This window comes from Varroa jacobsoni, unplaced genomic scaffold, assembly GCF_002532875.2.
Source record: "Varroa jacobsoni isolate VJ856 unplaced genomic scaffold, vjacob_1.0 scaffold_358, whole genome shotgun sequence".
Lineage (NCBI taxonomy): Eukaryota > Metazoa > Arthropoda > Arachnida > Mesostigmata > Varroidae > Varroa > Varroa jacobsoni.
In genome coordinates this window covers 158,462-184,234 of record NW_019213260.1, presented here as the reverse complement: position 1 = coordinate 184,234, position 25,773 = coordinate 158,462, and the positions used below count along the sequence as shown (strand labels likewise).

The following is a 25,773-nucleotide window of genomic DNA, read 5'->3' as shown; positions in this document are numbered from 1 at the left end:
AAAAAAAAATCATTATTTTTTTTTCAAAAACGTCTTATATTTTTCAGATCTACTTTTTTCGTGCGAAGTTAACGAGTAGTGAGGGAAGAATATGTATTTGATAATTTCGAATCTCATTCTCTTTATTTCCATTTTTATTATCAATCATTATTTCATTCTATTTTTTTCAACATTATCTCATTCTCGCCAATTACGCAACACAAACTAACTTGGTTTGCCTATAATTTTATCATATAATACACTATTTTCAAGCTATTGTAAACTCAACAGTCAAGTAACCATGTACCTATAAGCACCGTCATTAGCGAAATTTTTCCTCTTCCAAGTGACTTTACCGGATTTAACTCAATCGCTAGTGCCGTATGGTATTTGTCCACAGTGACGGCCAGCATTCGGAATGCTTCAGAGTAAGGGATATGAATACTAATTCTGTGACTGCGATTTTACTTTTTGTTCACTCTATCAATGTGTTTCATCTGGAACTTTACTTCTCTATGGAGTACGCAATGGCATCTTTCTAGTGTATTTGTGTGCATTATACCGCCGTGCTCGCCTCGTTACATAAAAGCAAATTTCGCCATACCCATGACAACGGATCGTTTTGGGATATGTCAATAGTCATGTCTCGTGGAACCTTTAGCTTTCTTTTGTTCGCAACCTCCTTTCGTCCAACCTCTTCTCACACTGAATCCGGCCAGGATTATTCACAGAAATGTATTTAGAAGTTGAACAACAGGCCAATACTCATTATTAAGGATGAGGATCACTAAAATAACATATGCGTTTAAGCATCCAAGGTGTGACATCCGCTTTGGTACGCAGATTGACTGAAACGTTTTTGATTGATGTAATGACAATATTACAGGCAACTTTCAACATACGGAGTGGACCTCCATCTAAAAGAGCTACTAATACGCCCGCCACAAGCCTGCTGGCTAGCCTATTAAACAGATAATAGGATAAATTAACGTCTTGGCTCTCAAACACCCAAGAGAGCTTGAAACTGAAACATTTTCTGTCCTTCTTCCTTCACATGACACGTATAAGCATCCCTTTTCCTCACTCTAATAAAAAAAACTTTGCTGACTCGTAACTGGCAGCGGAACTCGAACTTTTTTGTTATCTGAGGAGTGGCTACTTACACCATACATTCGATAACAGCCAAACGTACCTTCAAGCGGCGTGTTTATTGGTACCAAACGCTCTTTTGTTCAGGTTCGAAAATAAAAAGCATTTTTTGGTAATAAGTTTCCTTCTTGCTTCTTTTTTTTAAAAACAGAAATTTTCAATAATAGCGCAGAATCAAGCGAACCCGTCGATATCGTGCAGTCCGTATAGTATTTACATATAAGATATCTTCGTTTAAACTAATCAGAAACACAACATCTTGCCCGAACTATAACAAGAAATCAATTCTCATTACGTATTTCTCTTCACTCTCTACGATCTCTCCACCTCTCAACAATTTTTTCATTTCGTACTATTAGAAATCGCAAGTGTAGAATCGAAGGATTTGTCAGACGTGTTTTGAAGAGTCGTTGAGATTGACTGGCACGTGTTTAGTAGTCACTGATTAGAAAAAATAGTGATATGTTGGCGCGAGGTCTGGAAAATATTGTGGGTGCAAAAAAGCCTCCCACTGAAGCTCTTTCAGAATGGTTTTAATTATCTTTAAAATGTGCTGCCTGGCATCATCATAAGGAAATATGCATTGGTCTTATCTGTCAGATCTTTTATATACTGTAGTCTCGTTTAATATGTGCAAGTAAGCCATATATAGATCCTTATGGGTGGCCGTGTTTTTCCAAGCATTCCCTGATGTATGAAACCGTTTCAACCCTACGAAACACAGGTCATGTTTTTTGAACTTCGAGCTTAGGTGTATTTACTGGAGCCAGCCATTCTTTTCACTATTTCATATTAACGTCAAGATATCATCCCCTGTTACCCGTAATAATTCTGTACACAGAGATAATCGTTGCGGCTGCATATTGCCCGGGGCCAAACAAAGTGTTAGTCGAGTCTTCGTAGCCCATTTGTTCAGTCAATGCACGAGTTGTTTGAGGACCATCTTTATCCAAAGATATTTTCAGTCGGGCTTCATCAACCTCGGGTGAGGAGTCTGTCCTCCACGTCCAAAACTATTGTTGGATTGAGCGAAATTTAGACAGGTCGTCTCAATTTTGAAGTCCTCACCGTTCACAGCACAAATATCTCACGCCGCTTTAGAAGCTTTTTGATCCTGGCAAACAAAAAAAAGTGTCAAAAATGCACTTTTCCACTTGGACGAGCGTGTTTAAATAGAATATGAAGGTAATTAAGCAGTAAAGAGGAAAAAATGTTTTTCCTATAGTGAACTAAATCGAATAAAGGATTGCTAGAGTGGACTTATTTAAATACCTAAGATATGATCATAACGTATGGTTAAAATGCTGGTTACCGGAAGACTAGAAAAAAATATCGTTAAAATAAGGAAATATTACTCCCTACTGGGTACACGTATGGTTAAAAAGATATGGTTATACTGGTGCACACTAGACATCAACATAAAAGTAGTGCTGTAATACAAAGTAGGTGGCTGTAGAAAAAGACAACTCCCCAGTAAACTAGTTTTAAGAGTTTTGTCTCACCGTTATTTCTTTTGAAGTAACTGTTTTAGATATTATGGTGTGCCTATCTTGAAATTGTTAAGGCGGTGATAGATTTAGAAAGCTCGATTAGAAGCTCGAACGCTTCTGCATTAACTATATCGTTGCCATAATGGGTGAAGGCAAGGCATTCTTGACCTGAAAAATGTCTGAAAAACATTTTTTAATAGCTACAATATTAACTTCCTTTACCCAGCTCGAACGTATAAATATTATCCAGTTCGATTTTATTTAAAAACCCTGTGAATACATTAATTTCCAAAAAATTATCAGGAGGTGCTTACTGGGCACAAAGCCTGTAACTATTATATGGATGACAACCTGGCTTAGTACAATAATTATGAAAGATAATTTCGCAAGCCTTGAAAAGAATAGAGATAAGGGTATATCAGAAAGCACTTTTACAGACGAAAGCCGCTCTTCTAGGCAGTGTCATTGACGGCCACGAGAAAACCGCAAAGGGTAACTTGTTAAAGAGGTCAAGGAAACAGGTTAATTGAACGTCCTACTAATTAAAAAGCATTAAGAAAAATAAAGATAAAATTTTAATGTGAAATTTGATAAATTTCAAAGCTAATATAATATATCTACGCTTCTAAATGTAGAATTCTATCAATTTTTCAAGGCCCTTTGGTTAGAGATAGTTTTAATATCAAAAACTTATAAGCATAATGGGTTTAAGTGAAGAGCTTGTTTGACTTAAAAAAAAAAAAAGGCTTTTTAGGAACCAGCACGAAGGAGTATGTAAAGTGTCTTTCTACGACGCTTCATTTTTCACTCTCTTTCGTCCTCGCGACAGAAAAGCGAGATACTCAAACATAAAATCGAAACGATTAGATTATATTCGATAGTAAGAATCTGCTGCTCGCGAAATATTTAGCGAATTTAGCAATAGATTCTAGGTTCACGTTATAGTCTAGATCCGAATCCCGGCATAGACACACCTTGTTTCATGTTGAGAAACAGCCAGCCGCCTAATGGAATGTCTAACGGCGATGCCAAACGTAAAACTTGAAACACGAAAAATTTAACAATGGAAATTTGGTAGGTATATTTTAGTGTTGCTTTTCACCTTTTTCCGAGGAACATCATAAAAAATGAAAAAAATATGTATTTCTTGTTGCCGCTGGCAGGTGGTTGCCGAGACAATTGAACCTACAAAGTAACGAAATCCGCGCAAACAGGCACACAGAATGCAGTCCTAAGCGTGGGCGAATCGTGGCGGGCAGTTTGTCACGACAGTTATAAGGTTATCTGACGGCCAATTTTTTCTTCTGAATTAAAAACTTATCGAATCGATGGTACTGTTATTAATCATGACACGGCTTTGGAAGAATCTGAAAAACATTTTTATGCGCCAAAGCAGAGTATCCATAGAAGGTCAAGATTCAATTTAATCTGCAATTCGTCCAAAATGTAAATCCGTTATATTTTTTTTTTGTATTACAACAAAATTTCAGTAACGATATTTATATTAAGCTTTACTAACTGTTACAACGAAAAATTATACGTTACTTTGAAGAAGGATTCTCTAAAAATGACTTACGAGTGATCTCAGTTCTGAATTGAATAATCGCAGCAAATGCTATAAATAACCACACGCGTTTCTCTGGGAATGTCCGTGCCAATACATACGAAACACTTTATCTAACTATTTGCTTTTTTTTTGGTTAGGTCGGTTAAAAAGTAATTTTCGATTTCCTAAAATAATACCTTATTTGCGTCTATATACATTCAAGAGCGTCTTCTCTTTTTCATACACTTGTCGAATTTCGGTTTACTAAGACTCTAAAGACGAATGTTCCTGGTGAAAAAATTTACTCATTTTATTATACTTTGTGCCGAAGTCAAAAAGCTAGCGAAGCAACGAAGTCATGTATGGTGCACAATTCGTGTCTGAAAAGCGTGTTTGCTAAGTTCAAGGTTGGCATTTTGGGCCTAAAACATACGCTTTGCATACAAATTAAGTGTAAACGGTATTGAACTGGCCTAACTGCGTAGTTAACACCCTAAATAGTTTCTGGCGACAAAGAGTAAACGAAGTAATGTTTTCAAATTTACAGACAATCTATTCTTGGAAGTTTAAAGTTTAGTTTAAGTCAGTGAAAAAGATTGCACGTAATTGGGAGCGGACTTACACCTCTCTAAAGCGAGACCAGATAATGATGACCGTGTGAAGGTGACCGAAAGTATCGTTTGTTCTTAAACCACTCATAACGTATTTTTCATAATCTTGTTTCCAGATATCGCGTCTAACATCGAATATGAATTTTTGTAATTTACACCGACGATGATGTGACTTGAACGGCCAAGCTGGTAAAAAAAGAGGGGTTGGTGCTTCAAGTCCCGCCCACGACAATATTTTATGTGAATAAGAAAAATTCACTTTTTTATAAACCAATATACAATATCTGCACAAAGTATTTATAATACATCCTGACTGCTACATTTACGTTAATGGACCAACTTTTCGTACTTTATTCGTTATTTTGTATCATACTATATTACAGATACATTTGCCAAAAATTAGGAAAGTTTCAGAAAAGTGCGGCTTAAGCAAGAACGTTCTATTGAGTGTTCAATGGTTTGAACGAACCTTTATATCAATCCACAAGTTCCTCGTTTTAAAACATTTCCCTGTGCTAGACGAAAATTATTGCCCTATCATAGCAAACGCGCGGGGTGTGCATTTGCATTTTCTAACAATGTTGGAGTTTTCTAGTTTCTTCATGAACTATGGAAAACATATATTTAATTGCTAATGACACTATATGCTTTTATTACCAAGTTATTTATATATACAGGATATTTACATAAATCTGCTTGTCCTTCGCTTCCCGTTGGTTCTCCGGTGTCTCACCTCTTATTTATTAATCATTATACTTCTGTTATTAAGCTTACTTAATTCTCCACTACCCAAAACGTTGTTTCTGCTATCAATGTAATTTCATTACTATTTTTGTAAAGAAAATCACCCGTAGAAATAGTGCATACTTCCCAGTGGGCCCATCGCATATGCAAGTATCTACTGTTTTCCGCTTCATTAGTTGTTGTTCATCGTATTGGTACACAATACGTCTATAATTGAAAATGACATCTATAGCGTTAAGATTTTACGCTTTGTACTAATGAGCCTACGTCATCCGTGAATCTCTATGGGAATACCGCATTCGGCTTCGTTTACGCTTTAATTATAGTTTTTCTTTATGTAGATGTATTTCACAATGGCAATATACTATTAACATGTGCAGTCGCAATGCTGATCTCATGCTATATTCATTGTTCCTATACATAATTGACTTTAGAAAGTCGAATTCCCTAGTACAACCTGGCGTCACATTTTGAGAAAACTATTTGCAGAGCTGACACGATTGTTTAGTTGCTGCCACACCGGAATCTTATTCACTTTAGATCAAATTCCCTCATCTTGTATTTCACTCTCAATTCCCATCTCCTTGCTATTATCGTACTTAGTTCCTGAGCATCTTGTGTGATTACGAGACTGATTACACTATTGTTGTTGTTTGACTCTTGCTGTTATTAATTTTCTGCTGGGGCTTGTTATTAGTACATTGACTGACCTCCTTTAAATGACGCATGACGGCGCTGAGGTCAATGGGTATCACAGATATAAACAACGTTACATTTAGGTAGACTTCGGGTAACACGAGCGGTGCACACATAACACGTTTTGGAAATCATGTCTGAACTTCGCTTACCATCGAACTGAATATTCAGCGTTTATACGTAGTCGTCAATTGCCTATATAGTTGCTCTCTAACCCAACCATTTACCAAATCAACACAAATTGAGCTTTATTTCAGAACTCTATTGCTCAAGTCTTCTATTTGATAGATCTCACACAGGCATTCCCATAACCTCTGCGCTCTTTATCGAAAAAATATTTGTCTTTTTTCTGCTTACCCACTCGTATAGAAGGGAACTCAAGTGAATATTCTCACCGATTGCACCTAACGCTATCCTGGCCAGGTTCGTTTCATGGTTGCACCTTCTACACAAGTACTCTTACCAAAGCTCACCAGCTTTGAGCAGTTGTGATGATGTTGTATTTTTTAGGAGTCACCTTGACGGGTTTCGCATTTACTTAAATTACATTAGATTACATGACTTTTAGGGACGTGGCAGAGAGCTGTGTAATTACTATATCGAGTAAAATTAAAAACCTCGCGCACTAAATAATAACATCTTCTAGCAGATAAATTTACAGAGATGATCTGCTTAGTGTATAAGCTAATAATTTATTATAGCAATTGTTCGTGATTGTGTTGTCTGTACTGTGCAGTATTTCTGCTACCTTCCGTTGCCTTTACGTCTCTCCATTTAACTTTACAGGGTAATATACATAAAATCCTGCTAGGGGCATTTGCTGTTTTTGAGTCTTAGGATAGATGCCGCCTAGGATGAATTATTTAGGGATTACATTAATTCTGCCCCCTCAGCACATTCCAGAATACTTTATTCCTTTGATAATCCAAGGTCTGTCGTTGTCGATTGCTTTAAATTCTACCTAATTAGGTTTCACGGGCCGGCTTCACGGGTTCGCGCGTCGGCGTTCGCGACGACTACAAATAAATAACATTAACTTTTTTCAGTCAACTCATAAGGAGCACATCAGCCTGTCCTAATATCCTCTTTTCGTATATTTTCATAAAACGTTTCCCGCTAACGGTTTAGTTTTTACTAAATTTGAATGCTGTTTCAGAAATTCTGCTAAACTACCTCAAATGAGGCTGTACCAAGATTCAATAGACTGAAGAACATCATTGCGATAGGTTGGGGGCCTGTAACTTGTAGGCTGAGCTGTCGTCTGAAGAGCATGAGGTCGAGGAGGACTCCTAGGTGAGGACCTGTTGGTTCGGATCACCTGCCGGGTGTCCATGGTACCACCCCGGGTACTGCGACATATAGCCAGGCATCATAGTAGGAGCTTTATTACTCATTGGGGTAGGCATATCCCATGAGTTAGGCGGGGGTGTCAACGAGTGTGCCGGTGTATGGCCATCGCTGCTCCCTAGCCCGTGGTGGCTTCCAAGACCTCCTAAAGCGCTTCCAAGGGGTCCACCGAGAGAAGCCCCAAGAGGCCCATTCGGGTGATATGGGGTCGGAGGTGTTTGGGGTGATGGGGATGCATCGCTTGGAGGCGTGCCACTCGGAGGCATAGCACTTGTAGGAGTACCAGGTGTAGCAGGCGCACCGTTAGGGGTCACCGGCTGCGATAGGCCGAGAGCCGCTGCCGCTGCCTGAGGATTGTTTGCAGATGCTTTAAGCATTTTTTTACATTTCGACCTTCGGTTCTGAAACCAAATCTTTACCTGAAATTGGCAAAAGCGTTCCACAGTTAGAACAATCATAACCAACGTTTATAAAGGTAGTTCCTGACTTCTTATTGAGGAAACTTTTATCAGTTAGATTTTATAGCACCCAGAAACATCGTATCCATAAACGATGTCACTTGGTAGATGTATCCAAAAATCATGAAAAGCTATCCAGTAAAGCATGTGAACACGCAGTTAAATTTAGCAACTCTGAACGTTTCATACTAAGAATTGTATCTATCATAAATAATACATAATATATTCTAAACCTGTAACATTGAATACCTTTACAAACCATTTGCTTTGTACGGAATAACTTATATAATAAATAAAACAAAAGTATCATAGTTGACTCATTAAACAAGGATGTGTGCAGACTACCTTTTCAAACTTGAATAATGTGCGAGGTGGGTTTGCTTGGTAGTATTTTCCTGTTGAACCTATTGTGCAGTGTCGAAGTGCACGTGAGAAGGATGCAAGGCGAGCGTGTGCACCCTCATCGTCACTTCTGCAGCCGTGCCCATTCGAGTGTGCCTATCTGCACAGTTGCTATTGCGTGATAAAATTGTGATGCCCCCCAATGTATGAGTTTGCCGGTATAATTTTTCGATTAGCATACAAAGTACACATACATGTACACGTTTGGACTTCATGGACAGTGTATGGGTTAGCAGCTAGCCGATATTACTATTCAGATCAGAAAGAGCAGAACGACAATGTTTAGTTCCTAGTCTTAGGCTGGCTATCAGGCTACCACCAAACCTCGGCCGATTTAAGCTCGGTATTACATAGCTACCTAAGGACCTCATTTTACCGTTTCGAGGGCAGTTGTTTATGTATCTCAATGGGAGCTGCGGACCATTCACTATCAAATTCTCATTCTACGTCTGTGATGATGTCCGACTGCCTATTGTAAGGGCCAACAATACCAACAAAAAAGAACACGATTCCTATATTTGGCGAACATCATTCGAACGATTGAATCTGCTTCATCGAGAAGCTTTTACTGAGCTTACCTCCGGAATGTGTCACGTTTCAAATGTTCCTCTACGCGTATTTGATTAGTTCACAGTTCACTCTGCTGTGGGAAACCAATAAATTGATTCCCCAGATTAATCAACCTTTGTGGACACGATGTGGCAACAACACAAGATTTTGTGCAGTAACATCCACTGACATTATTCGAACACTTGTTTTATCGGCTACAGTGTATATTTTAACTCACTATTAAATTTAGTTGTATTAGTGATCAACTATTATTCCGATAGTGTAAGGACAACGTGGTCAACTATAAAGGATGTTGAAAACGAGATGTTTTCAAAATCATTTTTTGTGAAATGTTTTGGTTGCCTTTTACTGCGAATGGAAACAAAACATTTTGAAACAAATAAATAGCGAGGAAAAGTTAAGAAAAAGGACTCTTTAAAACAAAGCAAATCTTCGTTGAAATTCTGCAACCTGCTCATTAAGGAATGGAATAACGTTAACGAGTTAACGCCATCTGACACTATTTTTTACAGGTTTATAAAAAAAAATAGAGCGACTTCTTATCGTTTACGCTTGATAAATAAAGCATGGACATTTATGTCATCTTCTGAATGATTTATCCCTTTTTAGCTAAAAAAAGATAGAGCTCTATTTAAATATAAAACTCCATAATCTGAATCTACAGAAAACGAAAGAAAAAATACCCACGAAAAGTGAGCGCGTCCGAAAACGCCAAACCTTATTTAATTTCGCAGAGAACTGCAACATCTCATGAACGCCTTTTTTTTTGCAGTTTTGGAATGGGAGTTACTAGTGTTTAAGGAAAACATCTTCATTAGCACACAACACTCTCAGCGCACCAGCGTGAGAACGATTTCGTTTACAAGATAAATAGTTTGCTTAACACATTTTAGGTCAGGTCAATCAAGAGGTATCTATCAAATATCAATAGTTGGAAGATAATTACTCGTTACGAAGTATATTTAAACAATCTGCACGAAATTTCTACTCGATTTTGTTCCATAGTTGAACAAGTCAACGTTAAAGTTTATATAGTAGGCTATTATTCTATCTGTTTAGACACTTCCCAAACGTGAACAGAGCTAGAATTAAATATATTTTAAAAAGGATATATCATTTCGAGTTACTTAAACACTTAAACAGATCACAAAATTCCATATATATATTTATATGTTTTCAAATATTCATTATCAGTGAACTTTTTTTTATTTCGCAGAATGGCTATATCTCCCGTAGCGGGGCTTGAACCAGCAATCCTTGGTCTCTTCAGCCCTTCGCCTGCTTAATATGTTTCATGTTAAAACAAGCTAACGAAAGCAACCGTTGGGTCAAGATGACGTTTGCATGCACATCTGCTGTGTGCTATATCAGTTCTCATGACCACGCTTGTTGCTGTTTCATTATATTATCTAAGGTATGAAGGATCCTAACGTCAATTTTGGGACCGGTTTTTATGTTGGGTCGCCTACTATCACCGTCAGCAAGTAGATGGGATACGATTCGTCGCTAGACGGAAAATGTAGCACATCGTCCATCTGGTTCTACAATGCCAACGACCAGGGACGCAGTACAGATATAAATATCTATGTGTCGTACTCCACCTCAGTTTTAAACTGGTAATCTTAGAGAGTTATTGTGCACAGCGAATGAGCCAGCGGAGCACCTGCTTACTACACGTTCGTCTGGAGGCAGTGTTTCAGTATTTTGATCAAGTGCCTCAAGAAGACGACAAAAGAGCAAATCAACACACGTACTTTCTAGACGCACTGCCGGCTCTGTGTGGTAGACAAATTAGCATCATAAGAATAACATCATAAAGAAAAGTTTGCAGGAAAAATAGCAGTACAGTAAATTTCGTAATCGATTTCAGCTCCTATAACCACAATAAGACTAAATTCAGTCTCGAATCACCGTATTTAACGTTTCCAGACTTCAAGGTGAACCATAACATAGGGGAAAAACGTTAAAAAAAACTCTGAATCGCCTGAGATTTGGGCTGCTGTTCGGAAAAAGCTAAAAACACTTATTCCAATACGACTGATCGACTTTAGTACTACTTCTATAGACAAAATTGTATCAATTGTTCGTTAGGCTTGCATTTGCGCTGGTTGTGACCGTTCTTTTCCATCGTACTAGGCTACTGATTAGGCAAGACCCCAATGCGTAATCTTTTAAAGAGCATAGGCTTCAAAGACACACTATTTATTAGGGTTATTCTTGTAGTAGAAAATGTTTTTGATTTGGCATATTCTAATCAGAGTAGGGCAACGTGATATTGCTCCGTATATAACGTAAATAGCGACGTCCATAAGACCTGCAATCCCGTTTTAGAGAATTGTGTCCAGGCGATTGGAATATTTCTGTTACACGAAAATATTTCAGATCAAACAATTTAGAAACTAACGTACATTTGTTGTCAGAGCTTTGTGCAAACTCTTATTACCGACTATATAGAAGTTGCTGTAAAGTTGCTGTTTTAATGTCAGTTACTTTGCCTTAGTGGAGATCAATACTTACTCGAAAACTTTATTCAAGCTTATCGAGTTCCAGAGGTCATGACCAGATTGCCGGTATAGTTCTGTGTTCGATTAAGTGTCCACCTTGTTTTAACTGGTCTCGGTTGTTCATATCAAAGACACTATAATCAACCTTTTGCGTTCAGAACATAAAAACGTTCTTCAATAATTTTCCTAATGTATGATTTTCGAGTTGATTTCATGAGTGAAAAACCGAAAAATAGACCTCTGGATCCTCGGAATAGAAGACCGACACGTGTTCTGCTTGTTTCAGTTCTTCGTATTAATTACGACCACGATACAAGCCGACTGGCCATTTTGCATGGTATATGGGCGACGGTTGATTTTTTTTACGTGATTCTTTAGATTCATCATCGAAGCACTTGGCAATTGAAACCACAATAAACCTTTTGTCGTAGCTTACTTTTCCCCCGGTTTGTGAAAACATTCGTCTTTTTAAGCGGGCAAATTAGTCAGCTCATTATCGAATGAGTTCACTTTTCACTCTTGAACGTTTTGCCTTGTACTAATATTCTTATTGGCCTACTAAGGACGTAATAAATTATACATTAGTATTTATATTTACATTTTCTTGAAGATACATTGGTCTACCATTGTTTTGAGCGACATTTTAGGTCACATTATCTATTACGAAACATCAAATCGCCCCAAGGCACCTATTGATGAATTAAGATCACTGTATCTGGTGATACAGCTATTCTACAGCTGCTTTAAAGGTTTCCCGCAATGAAGTACGGGTGGTAATACCTTTACGACTTCGGTGTGGTTTGTCGACCCTAAGCGTGAGTTCAACTAGCGCTTCGTTTTATGTTGGCTGGAGTTAATTGCCCACAATCGGCTGCTAAACGGCCTCTTAGGATGGGTAGTAGTCTATTAATGATGCTATCATTGCTGCCAATTCTTTGCTATGGTATGTCAATCTGGTTAAATGAACGCTTATATGCTGAACAATCGAGCTGTTGACGAAAAATAAAATGGGATCCACCCCCTGCCACTCAAGCCTCAGGCGAACATCGCGCGATACAATGAGAGCATACGGAGGCCATACAACAGAAGATATCACGACAACACAGCCTATCGAACCATCATCCTATTATTTATAGCTACCCACATGGAAAACACATAACCCGTTCAGTTTTTGTAAAGTATTGTATGTGTAAGAATAGAAGAGAAACGTATACTAGCGATATTACTTTCACAATATATGCAATGTGAGATGTATATCTTTATATTACCATTCTACCGTTGAATTGCAATATCATGCTGTTTTTTGTTGTAAAAAGGTTTTGTGTTGCACGTTTTATGTTCGTATATAATTAACTTATACATGATTTTTCAATCAAGTCAGTTTCAGGCAAGCAGAAGGTCCATAGTCGGATTTTTCGGTTCACTACACAAAAGTTATTCTTATAATACCGATCAGCAACCCGAACAATATCATTTGAGTGAATCAATTAGAAACAATCCTCTAGTAGGCGTTGAGAGGTTTTAATTCTCAAAACAGCGGCCCGTTTCTTAAAACGACTAACTGCTATGAACAATAATTCCAAAATATCACACAGTTTTAACAGTGCCCATTTAAGAGTACAAACAGGACAACCAAGTAGAAGCGGTCAATATGAGTTGAATTTATCCGCCAGAAGAAAGGTCACTTAGGTTATTGAGGCAAAAAACCTGTACAAATTTAATTAACCTTATTTAAACTAGAAGAAGTAAGCTATAATGATTGAATCTTATTTTTGCAGTTAAGAAGCTTCAACATTCGCGTAAACTGTGATGTGTATGCTCGTTGTGAATAGTTGTATAGTATACTGGGCCTCAAGCTCATACTGTATTTTTCAGACATTAGGTATACAAGATGTCTCCTTTTAACTCTAGTATATTATTTGGTGATGACACTTTAAATGAAGGAATGAGGAATGAAGGAAAAAGCAAATGCCCAGCTTGGTTACTTTGTGTAGTTTTCAGATAATTGGATCAGAGGCTTTGGTAAAAAATACTATTATGTCTTTGTTTTTTTTCTTATAGAGGACCGATCGCTTAGTTGTAGTATTAATCCTAAACTGATGATAAAGGATCCTTATCAGAAGTCATCGGATGAATTTACAAAAGACACTAGATGTGAAGAGTCTTATTATATTCCCACTGAAAGTATGAAAGGCGCGTTACAATTATACGCATTGAAGTGCGATATTGTTTCTTCACTTGTGATCTACATTTTAAAATAATACTTTCTTGTTTTACGCGTAAAACGTATAAAAAGTTCGTTTGGACTAGCATTTTCTATTTTGTCGTATTTTCTTTAATTGTGAAGCTTGTTTTTAGCTTAATGAACAGATTCAGTTAGTTCTCTTTGAGGAAAGAAAAACTATACGCTGTATCGACATCTAATTTTTAGCGGAAAAAGGTATTAAGAAACTTTACCATTGCGCTTTTTCTCAGCGTATTTATTATTGGGTTATCAAAATGAGTGGTTTTCACTATTATTAGGAGGTTACTGGACAGAAATTACTGAATCTCTATGTTTGGCTTGCTATTCCCCTCAAAACATTCTTAGTATACGGCTGCAATTGAACGCTTACAAATATGCATCCTCTTGTTATCGATTGCACTTAATAAAAAAAGTTGCACGCATATTTGTATCGAGTTTAAATAATCCGGTCAACGATGGGCAGCATACTACGTTTATGCTACAATGGTTCATGCAATATCAAATTTGTGACCATGTAGTCTTATAGTTAATTGAGGTACCTTAACCGAAAATTCCATAATGCTTTAAATATACAACTGAATATTTTGTTGTATGTCACCTATTTTCGAGCAGGCCTGTGTGCTCGAGCTCATAGATGAGAACACGAAAGGTCTTTGAAGAGTTTCATTGTTAGGAGTACTTCAGCCTAAGAGTTTAGTCTCTGCAAAACCAGTTAAGCCCTCGTTCTGCGAAACTTCCGTTTGGTCAGCCAAGGCAGAGGATTGTTGAGGCTTTTACGCATGTTAAGATGAGGGGGTGCGAAAGAGGAGTCAAGGCGAGAGGATATAAGGAACGGAGGAGGGCAAACGACGGGTCTCATCGGGTAGACTCGAGGACTTCCTTTGTGAAAAGAGTAGGGGACAAGACAGTAGGGAAGGGGTAAGAGGCAACGCAGGAAACGATGATGGGATAATTATGGCCTTTGTTCACATAGCGCTACGCGCCTACCTCGCCGGATAGGCACAGCATACACTCATGGTTCCTGCTTGGCCCAACCCTAAGGCAGACTTTAACCAGTAAGGGAGCGAGAATTCTGGGTAGTTAGAGCCGTTACATGAAAACGACGAATCATCATACGGGGGGGAGGGAGGGGTACATCGGTCAGATGTGATATTGAGTGGTGTAAAAGATGTGAGGAGAGTGCTCACTCAAAAAGTACTCTTGACAATGATTTGCCTATGGTCTTTGGGAAACGCGGTAATAGAGAATTGTAAAATGCCGAACACACAGATCGCACACTCATTCTGTGTGGGAGCCTTTAGAGCACTACAAAGTGCGGATAAGAACATTTTTTTTTTATCTTCTTTATATAGAGCTGGCTGACCAAGATTGGACACGTAAGCCACGTTTCTTTCAGTACGTATGTTATAAGTTTAAGGTTTAAATAAGCTTCATTCAAGCAAGAAGGCCTACGGCCTCATCAGTTTGAAAAGATAAAACTTAACGAAGAATCTTATGTAAGTAAGATAACTAGCATATCACAATAGCAATATGCGTTGACATAAAATTATTGCAGGTAATGCTTAGTACATCTTAGTAAAATATTTTTTGGTTTTCGATGCAATGAATATAAGTTGCTAAGGGGTTCTAAATGAATCTGTGTTGATAACTCGAGGAACTGACTACCTAGTTTCTACGATCAGTTGAGTGAGCTAGCAACGTCCTATGGTCAATCCTTATAAAATATCTATAATAAGAGGCTGAAGGCGATGCAGGCCAGATGTAGTTTGGTTTGTGACAGATGCATACATCGATTTGTGCATCAGGCAACCGATTCGGAGCTTACATATACCTGTGAAACGGTAAAAATGCTATGCTTATTCAAAAGGTTTGATGTCGGACGATAATCCGTATGGCATCATGCTGGACGGTGGATGCCGTGTTTAAATGCTGAGTATGCTTGATTTTAAACCACACGATCGTACGCAATTATTAATTGAAAAGGGATCTATGAAAACATAGAAGTACATTTTAAAGGAGACTCTTCATAACATCGATTTACTAGGTACCATATACATAATATGATAATAGCGAGATAGTTATAGTTCTTAGTATTCGATTTGTTATTACAAAAACAATAAACAAATCTAGAAATTAGGTTAATTGAGTTGATAGTATCTAGTAGTATTCGTCAACTCTCCTAATATGTTACCAAGCTTTGTTACCTCGTCAAAACACAGATTCATTTAGAACCCCTTAGCAATTTATATTCATGGCATCAGAAACACCCGTAGCATAGCAACAAAAAATGCTAACATGACATAACAAAAAAGGCATGAGATAAGGCGGCCTTGATGTTCAAATGTTGAATTATTAGACTGTAAACCGGATGGCAAATGCTTGCATGTAGTATCTATGTAGCTGACCATTTGTATGTGACGTTTTTCTAGCGGTTCTAATATACGTTGAAAGATGGTCAATTTTTTTTTAAATTTTCTGAGCGAACAAGCGGTAAGTGTCGACGGCATCAATAAGACACTACTACAAATGAAAACAACGGATTTTAGCAGGTCTACTCAGTTCCACCGCCGGTAACGATGACGACAGCGAAGATGCTAAAGTCTAAAGACAACCTATTTTTCGCTTCATCAAGACAAAGGAAAAATCACGTGAGATCACCTTCGGCGAAGTCAAAGGCACCTGAACCTGACACAGGGTAGCCGCCCTTTTCGCTCAGCTACTCACTGCATCCCGTGCCCTACCCAATCGTCGTCAAGCCGCGACAGACATGCGTAAGGCTCTATGAAGACAGTCATCGCTCTCCCCGATGTGATCAAACCACGAATATAGCTGGTCAGTGAGCCGCTCATACTTCTTTTCTTTTTACTTTCAGAGATCCGCCCCGTCGCCGTGCTGTCGTTGAGGGAGATCCTACATGGTGCTTAGTAGGATCGTTTCTTAGTTATAGACTTCGCCAGCATACTCATACCGAAAGTCGAAAAAAAGGAAGGCGTTCTCTAACAAAATGAAAGAGCCATCTTAAATTTAATGTGGTGAACCTGACCGAATTAGAAAATCGTTTTCGTAACCTCTCCTTACTGATGATATAAACGCGCTTTCAGTTAGACTGTACCGACGATCATGTATCATATCGATTACCGTTTTTCGATATGCAACAGCATTAACTTGTAGCACTTTTAAAGCTTTTCGAAATCGTAAAACCATTTTTTAGTATTAAGGTATAATAGCTGGCTCTTCACTAATCAAGCAAGCACTCTCAGGATCATTTCTAATATACCGTATGATATCTATCTGCGAAATTTTGATGCACCATTGAGTAGTAAGCAAATAATTAGGCAGAACCAAAGCGCATATCTGTTAAGGCACGTAATCAGTCAATATATGGCAGACCTTTCTTAACGCATAACTGTTGATTTCACGAACATTTCTTGTAGTTTGACTTAAACTTCGCGTACGCTAGAATTTGCAATTCAGAGCCTATGCACGGAGAAAGGATTCGAGACACTACTGACTGGAGTACACCAGGTAAAGCTGAGACATTTCTCTGACAGGCTCTCATTTTTTCTCTTTTTTGGCTCATTTATTATCTCGACGATTTTGCACAAGTTTTGCCAACACTTTTATTCACTGGGGCCCTTCGCGGATTTCTTGTAATCAATGTCTCCCAGTGGAATTGTTGTTGTGGTTGTTGCTTCTGATGTTGTGGCCCGTGTTCTGGTACTTGTCATCAAACGGCCGCTGGTTGTTGTCGCTGATATGTTGTCGTTGTCGTTACTACCACCGCTCTGGCTGGATGTTGTCTCTCTTGAATGTGAATGTAGATTGCAGCGGTCGGTCGTAACGCACTGTCCGCGCCGCCTGTCTAGCTCTCGTGGGCGACCCTCATCTCAAATTATCACGAACACGCGATGTGGCCATCATTACTATGACCGTCGGAACGAAAGACGGAGATGAACCACGAGTAGTGGATATATAGGACTAACACAACTCGAAAGGGCTTTGAAACAGTGAAGGTTTGAAAGGCCGATTCATGAAAAGGGAATGCATCTTAAATAAAGAAGGCTGTAGAGCGCCAGAACAACAGAGTTCGCTTTAAAAACCACATTTTCTATAGATCAACTAATCAAAATAACGTTTCGGTATTAGCCCCGTATTAGTTCCTACTATAAATGAAAATAATATATTCTTAGCAACACGGATTAGGTAAAACAGCAGAAATGAGTAAATAATGTAAAAAGATGTATGCATAACTAAACATTAAGACTCACACATAAACATTTTGTATCAATAAAAGAAAATATAAGCAACGGGAATTTTTGGATAACGGTTATCTTTAAAACACAGTGGAACAAAATAAAGTACAGTTATCTACTTCGGCGCATAGTGCTCTTATACGGGCAGAGAATAGACAGAAAATGGGGTTGAAAAGTCAATCTATCATCAAATAATTGACCTAATGAAAGACACCTAAAATTGTACGTCAATATTAAGTATTATCAACGGTGAATAACTTCAACCATGATGATGACCACTTTGTGTAATAGTCACTATACACAATCTCCCTGCTATAAAATGTCAACACTATAACTCTTTGAAATAACGAGCAAAATTTCACAAAAGAGAAAAAGAGTTTCGTCAGAGAGAGAGAAATTTGTGAAATAATCCGCTCTTTTCGAAAAATGAGAATTTAGTATTCTTCGTAACTTGAAAACTTTGTAGAAAATAAATAGTAGAAACTCAAACATAACCTGCATATGCAAGTATGTGATACTTAGTTTGAGCCGTCGACCCAACTATTAGTCAAACATTCACATTGTGCGATCAAAATGCTCTACCGTACCGTCAAAAATGATCATGAGTTCAGTTTTTTAAAAGAAGACATAACCGCACTAATGACAGTCTTGCCACCGCGCTAGATCTCTTTCACAGTTAATAGGATGTATATAGTATTCCACGTACAGCAACTGATAGTATTATATGTACCTGAGCAGGCAGTACGGTCCCAGAGTCATGTATTAAAACAGATGTGCCTTAATTGGAAAGGACGCTTGAAAGTCAGGTGAGTCGAAAAAATTTGCTATGCTAGTACCTAGAGGAGCCTTAATCCTAAAAAAACTAGTATTTGGAAGATTTTAAATCATTCTCTATGTATGTGAACAAACAAATAAAAGGGAAAGATGGTATTGCTACGGCAAATAAATAAGTGGTATGAGATTGCAAAAAGCATTTCTGTTTGTTTAGTCTAACAGATGCTGCCCTTTGTATTGAACCTTCGCTAACAGAGTCAACCTATCTTTATCTCGTTATACTAGAGAACATGTTACAAACAAAATGTTAAAAAATGTTACGCAAGTAAAGCCGCCTCTCTAATAGTCTTTATAAAAAAAGCAGATATTGCAGAGTCCACCCGACCAATTCTTCCACGCTTGTATAGAAGGCATTCTTTTTCAGCACTTTCGCACGCTAGTAATCACTTTTATGGGTTAAAAACGGATCTAAGACAAATAATACAGTCCCATATATCTTCACTCGTATATATATATTATTCGAAAAGTTCTTGGTTGATCACGCACATTTCTTTCTCCACGACGCGCTGCAGTTCAACATCAGCATGGCTTTGTGGAAGAAAGTCTGTCTAATTTAGATGTTCTAAAACTTCCAGTCGGGGTAGTCAACCATTTATGAAAAGAAAAATACGATCTTTCAATATTGACTAAATATTAATTGCACAGATTGGTAGCTTAGTATGTAATGAGCTATTGCGAGTAAAAGTTGATGATACGTACCTTCAGCACAAGCGTTACTAGCACATCCGTGCAGACATCTTGCCTAAAACTGATAATTTTCGGTGTATTTATATTGTATTGCTGGAAATGCGTCACATAAACTGCGTGCGAACAGTTTGAATACGCAGTGACCTGGAGAACGCTATCAATGGTCCTCTAAAAACTGTTATTGATGGAATACCGCAATAATGTATGGAACATGCCGTATTGACCACGACCTCTAAATGCACCGTTTTACTGCTAGATGAGAAAGTAATTACTACGCTAACGTCTACAAAGGGATATCGGCATTACATCAATAACAAATTAAAATTTTCACGTCCAAGTAGAAAAAATGATCCAGTTCACGAGCCTGCTATGCAACATCTTATTGCATAAAACGATGAAATTTAACGTAAGTCTTTGCAACAGGTTAGTCGTTTCGGAATACTCTGCTTTAAAGCCCAGCACATTTCCCTGATGGTATTCTCTAAAATGTATTACTTACAGGGAAATACGTCGACTCATATCGACACCTGAAGCATAGATAGCGGCTGATACTTCTATCTAAAGTAATATTGGCTTTTTTTCAGTTATTTCTACACTGAATGATCGCATTTAGCTTGGTGTATTCGTACGAATAAAACTATCTTAATTAGCAATTAGGGTTGAAATGCAAAAAAAAGTGGCACAAGGGCAACTCCGATTATGTAGCTCACAGAAGTAAGTGAAGCATACTGTAGCTATTTAATACTTGAGACCGACTGCTAAATGTTAGCGGTACCTATAAATCTACAATAGCTTTTTAACAATCATAAATTATTCATATATTGTGCTCAAACACTACTATTAGTTATTTTTGCCACTGTTATTTTTTCTATACGGCTTCGAGTACAAATAGGTCGATTATATATGATATACTTTGGTACGAATTTTATGTAAGTGTTTTGATCACAAACGTTGAATGCCGATGTACAAATTTCAAGCATACAAAAAACTTTGCTATCGCAAATATTATCATTATTCACACCTTTCCAGGTAAAATTTTAGAAATAATAAGTAACAAAAAAAATATCAACATTATGTAGCATCACATCTAACTTGCAAGTTTCACCTTCCGTATTTTTGGAAGTGTTCAGCTTTGAAATTGAAATAAAAATGAAGTCAGGCATCATAAGGATTAAAATTAGTGATCCGACAACGATGAATATGAGCTATGGCACCGGCGGCTTCGTTCGTTGTATTTTCATTGGCGCGACTGAAGTGATTAGAGAAAATATGGTGAGAAGACAAAGTGGTGAAGTGGGGAATTATTTTGATGGATTGGGTTTAAATTTAACGAAACCCGAGAAGCCCCACTGTTTTCTTCCTTTTCATCTAGGTGGCTCATAGTGCCTCTTCCACCTCCTTTTACTCTATTTCATCCTCTCTCTATGCGGATGAGACACTAGTGTAACGAGAGCTGCGAACTATCAGAATGTTTCGAAATAGCAACCCAAATCCGTACCCTGGATACCGTGGGCCTCAACTCCCACCACCTCTAACTCGACATGTGGATATTTTCCCAATACCTTTTGTCAGGTCGAAAAGGAGGAGGCTGCTTCGAACACAAACGTCTCCTCTTGATGCATTCGCGTTGACTGGTGCCTTTTAAATATTAATACAATATCAAATAAATTCGGTGTAATTTATTTTAGAGAAGTTTATTCTAAAGATAGTACTTTAGTAAGATGCGTTTTTAACAATATGAGTGTTTCCTTTTTAGGAGCTAAGTGCACAACTAATTTGAACTGCTTAAATTCCAGAAGGGCAAACAGCGTTGGAGCGGAGCAGCCAATTCAATCATATTAGGCGATATTGAGAAACGGCATTCGTTTTTGTGAATTTTTGGATTCTTTCGTCGTTTACTTAAGGATAAAAATTTACGAGTATTAAAGCAGGGGTGTTTATCTTCGAAAGCTATGACTTCCTCGTGCTTCTCTGGTGGGAGTTATATATTTCAACTAAAGAACGATTTGCTTTTTTTGTTAATCCATTGAATAGCCAATCGTTTCTCGATTGGTTCGAAGTGTGGGAGGTATGTGTACAACGTATTACATTGGTCACAACTGACACATAATCGGTTATGGCCAAATCCAGAAAGTATGATGATAACGGGGTAGATTTTTAGTCGAACAGTTTGGCTATTAAATTTTTAACGATATTAGGTTATTGGAAAAGGGGACCATTGCAAAAGTGGGTTGAAATAATTTTTCAGGTAATGTAGCTTAATTGATACATCAGATTATCAAACGAATGCATGGCTTTTAGCAGTTCAGAAACTAGTGTACGACATTTTCTAGCCGGCATAGTTTGGTACAATATTTGTTAGTCAATACCACAATAACCTCCTTTCAAGAGGTGAAATTATTCTTTTGTGTGGAAAATATTCTCAGCAGCTATTTGAAAGCAGTAGATGAGCTCCGCCTATGTTTTCTTTATCTTAATATCTATAGAATTCCAAGTACACTTTATTCAAGTCTATTTATACGTATATAATTTATCTATCGTGCAAAAACTAGAAAATCAAAAAGTACTGCCCTTTAATATATTATTAACTTTCAACACAGCTACTCAACTGAAGCAATATATGAGCTTACAATATTTGCTTTTAAATGCTGTGCAAGAAAATAAGTACTGAAAATGTTTGACATTTTTTTAAAAATGCTTAATTTCAAACCTACGTTACAAAAAAGGTTAGGGGTTGCATTCTCGCTGCTATAAATGATAACCCCCTTCTTGATACAACTCAAAGAAAAAGTAAGCGTCGAAGCTTTGCAAAGCTGAACGAAAAGCCGTTATATGAATTAGCAGCGTGTATACATATATAATCTTAAATACAGGGTAGAGCAAAAGCCACTTGACAAATGTGTGCTGCATACATATATTATACAGATGTGAAATAAAGACCTTCAAATTGATAAATGACTTTTTATATGGCAAGAGACCTTTGCTGTACCCAAATTACCTTATGTGTATATATATATATGTGTGTGAAGTAATCCGAGATATCTAAGGTATAAAAGCAGCAGAATTTGTTTCTCTTATACCCTTCTAGGCGGACCACATATGACATGAGTTTCTTGCTAGAGGAATTGTGTTTGGGTGTGCGGTGTGCCAAGCGAGCACATTCAGTAAATATGTTTAAGGCAACGGTAGACATACTCTAGTGCCTTCAAACATCAAACTGGTAACGCGGTTCAGCCTACATCTTAACCGGCAAGTTCAAGCTCAAGTCTCTTCTTTACACACCGGTCTTTTGTTCCTCTTTTTTCGGTACATGTGTGAATCAGTATAGCTGCTTCAGGAAAAAAGGCGAGAAGGAAAATTTATCTGTGCCAAACACGCTATGTAATTTGAATAAGTTTAGAAAGAGATGGTAACAATGGCAGCAACCAGACAAGGCGTATGTCTGTCCTAGATGAGCTTACCACAAACGAAATTCGAGGTGGCCACGGCAGCGCGTGCCTTTATGCGCTAACGTTAGGGTCTGAAACTGCAACCTTTTAGCCACAAACTCCAAGAGAATAATCCAGAGGTAGTAAGACATCCACTGGTGTCAACTTATATCTTAAAAGAAGAGAATAGGCGCAGAACACTAAGACCGCAATCAAAGCAAACTACGTTCTTGAAACAAACTAATTACTGATCGTTCGTTAGCAGACCATAATTAGCGTGTTGCAGCCATTCATTTTGGCCTGCCAACTTAATTTAAAAGGCTTAGTTCGAGAAATTAGATATTTGAGCTTGCATCCATTTCGATACATCGACTGACACACAGTACCGTACTCAACAAAGCTGCAAAAATCAGAAAGCATGAGGACTACTGTTACCACATCATAGTCAATGTTTCTATTAATGATTTGGTGCCTCCTAAGGTGAACTCACCAAAATAGATGGACAAACATAGACAAGCATGACAGATTCTCAGATGCATCGAGATTTGCTCGTTCGTCCATTAGTCAATAGTGCGTTTTGTCAAAAAAGCTGGTCAGCAGCATAGCGTTAATGTTTCAGTGCCCACAGCGAGATTTTGAAGAGACGTGCGAGGCCTTAGGCTGGTGTACCCTTTTGTGGATAGAGGTGCATGATCATGGGATATATCTGCTGAATAGCATACGCAAAGAGCACAACATGCTAGAAGATAGCGTGCGATGAGTAGCGATGAAGTATTATTTGAGACCACCAGGTTTGTCCTGTTTAACTTGTCCCTGACTAACATTTCATAATAGAGCACAAATAAACGACCATATTCAAGGCCACTGGAGTTACTTGCAGTTACAACGTCATTACACGTTCATTTTTGTATCCTGTCTATGTTGTTTGTTCATGAATTGATTCCACTTATATGTAAATTCTCAATAACAAATTCGTAAAGGTAGCTCGTAAAGTTATACAATTCATATAACTGTTAGTTGTACAGTGGGTGTTAAAACATCTAAGATGACTTCAATCAAAAATCTTGCCTAAGGTCTGATTTCTTCGAGCGCTAGACGTTCTTCTTAGAATAAGATATCTGTGTCTTCTGTGACTCTTTACTGGCTTGAAGATGAGTTCTTGTGTTTACGCTTCGCGGAAGGTGTATCTGGAAGGTGGGCAGGTAACTTCACGAACCTACTTAAAGTGGGAAAGACCTAATATAAAGGAACGGAAGGGTTGGACTCTAGGCGCCTGTACATGTCTACGCCACTTCCTTTCTCGTGCTTGATGCTGAGCCCGCAGTGTGAGGTTTCACCCGCTCAGCTCATCTCATATGTTTGAAGTCCGCATGGCCAAATGGTTTCTTACATGACCTCTCTCAATTTTATCATTAGAAGCTGTGAATCAATGTGCGAAAAGGACCTTGTCATCTATCTTCACGCTGCCTATAATATGTATGACTGCCGAAGATTCATCCTAGTGTTAAATATCGGATACTTCAACTCCCAAATCAATTAATACAACTCAACAAGTCAGTAAATACTTCAGCTCTTACGAGTTAAAAGGTGTAATCCGAAGTAGCCATCCTTTAGGACGAACTAGAAGTAAAAATTGAACACTAATCTCATCAATGCGAAAAAAAATTGGTAATTAGCTACTGAGGACCCAATATTACATATAATTTTTTCCTTATAAAAAAAGGCTAAGGTTCTACGAGATTTATTGGACTGTAACTTAATCTGTTGTTTTAGCAGACGCCTAAAAATCGTTGTCATTTCATTAAGCAAATAAAGCTAACGGTACCATCAGTGGGCACTACATGGTATTTCTGAGTCACATTCGATTGTTTGAAAACTTATCGATAGACGAAAAAAAGTGGAACATAACCGTGTGTGAAATTTGGTTCCTATAAGGATACAACCCCTGCAACGAGAATAACAAACGATGAAGAGCAACTTCTATAAAACAAATGTTTTCTCGTTGGCTACAATCTTCAGATGTTTCAACTTTTTCTGTACTCATCATGGGGGTTACGGCTCGTTATCAACAAGACCATAATCATCATCGTCTCCAACAATAACAACAGCAACAATAAAGCTAAAACATCAGTAGTAGCAGGAGCAACAACAACAACAGTAAAAACAATAAAGAACATTAAGAAGACAATCGAAAAATAATCTATGTATCAGCGACCATAACGAAACCACAATGATGCCAGTGGTCGTCGTTGATCTTCAACAAAATAAGGTGGGTAACAGAGGAGTCAGGAAAGCCGCTCACAGGCTGTTGCTTGCAGTATCACGCATATATATATATATATATATATATGTATACGGCGCGTCTTATCCTAATGTTTGTGGGTTTAGTGCGAGTTCAAACTTGTTGAATATACCATTTTTTAGATTACAACAATTTTTTAGACATTTTTTTTCTGCAAAAAAAAGCACAACTAAAAACTGGCTCAACAGAAACGAGCGATATTACTAAAAACAAAAAAGAGAAATGACTAGAAGGCTTATCCAAAGCTCCAAAAAGCTGATTCTGCTTTCAAAAAAATGTTTAGTCCTTCAGCCAGCTGTACACTGATGCATTTACATCAACTATCCATAGTAGCCATTAGCTGTGAGGAGCAAACGGCTACGTCGAGAAGAAAAATATGGTACCGCGACAACAAAGCGAACCTTAGATTATGTAAGTTAACAGCATATACACTACTAAGATAAGAACCACCAGTACTTTTCAAAACCGAATAATATTCGTTTTTTTTTCTAAGCTGGAATAAGTACTAACGGAATAACATGTTAACGG

General features: G+C 37.8%; 1 protein-coding gene across 1 annotated transcript in view; it reads right to left on the bottom strand.

Annotated features, from left to right (window-relative positions):
• Positions 1 to 5,398: 5,398 nt before the first annotated feature.
• The window catches only part of LOC111259726 (uncharacterized), a 55,586-nt gene continuing 35,211 nt past the window's right edge, over positions 5,399 to 25,773 (bottom strand). The window contains exon 4 of the mRNA XM_022831926.1: positions 5,399 to 7,981. Coding sequence (XP_022687661.1) covers positions 7,505 to 7,981 — 477 coding nt within the window. The 3' untranslated portion in view covers positions 5,399 to 7,504. The remainder of the gene's footprint in view (positions 7,982 to 25,773) is intronic.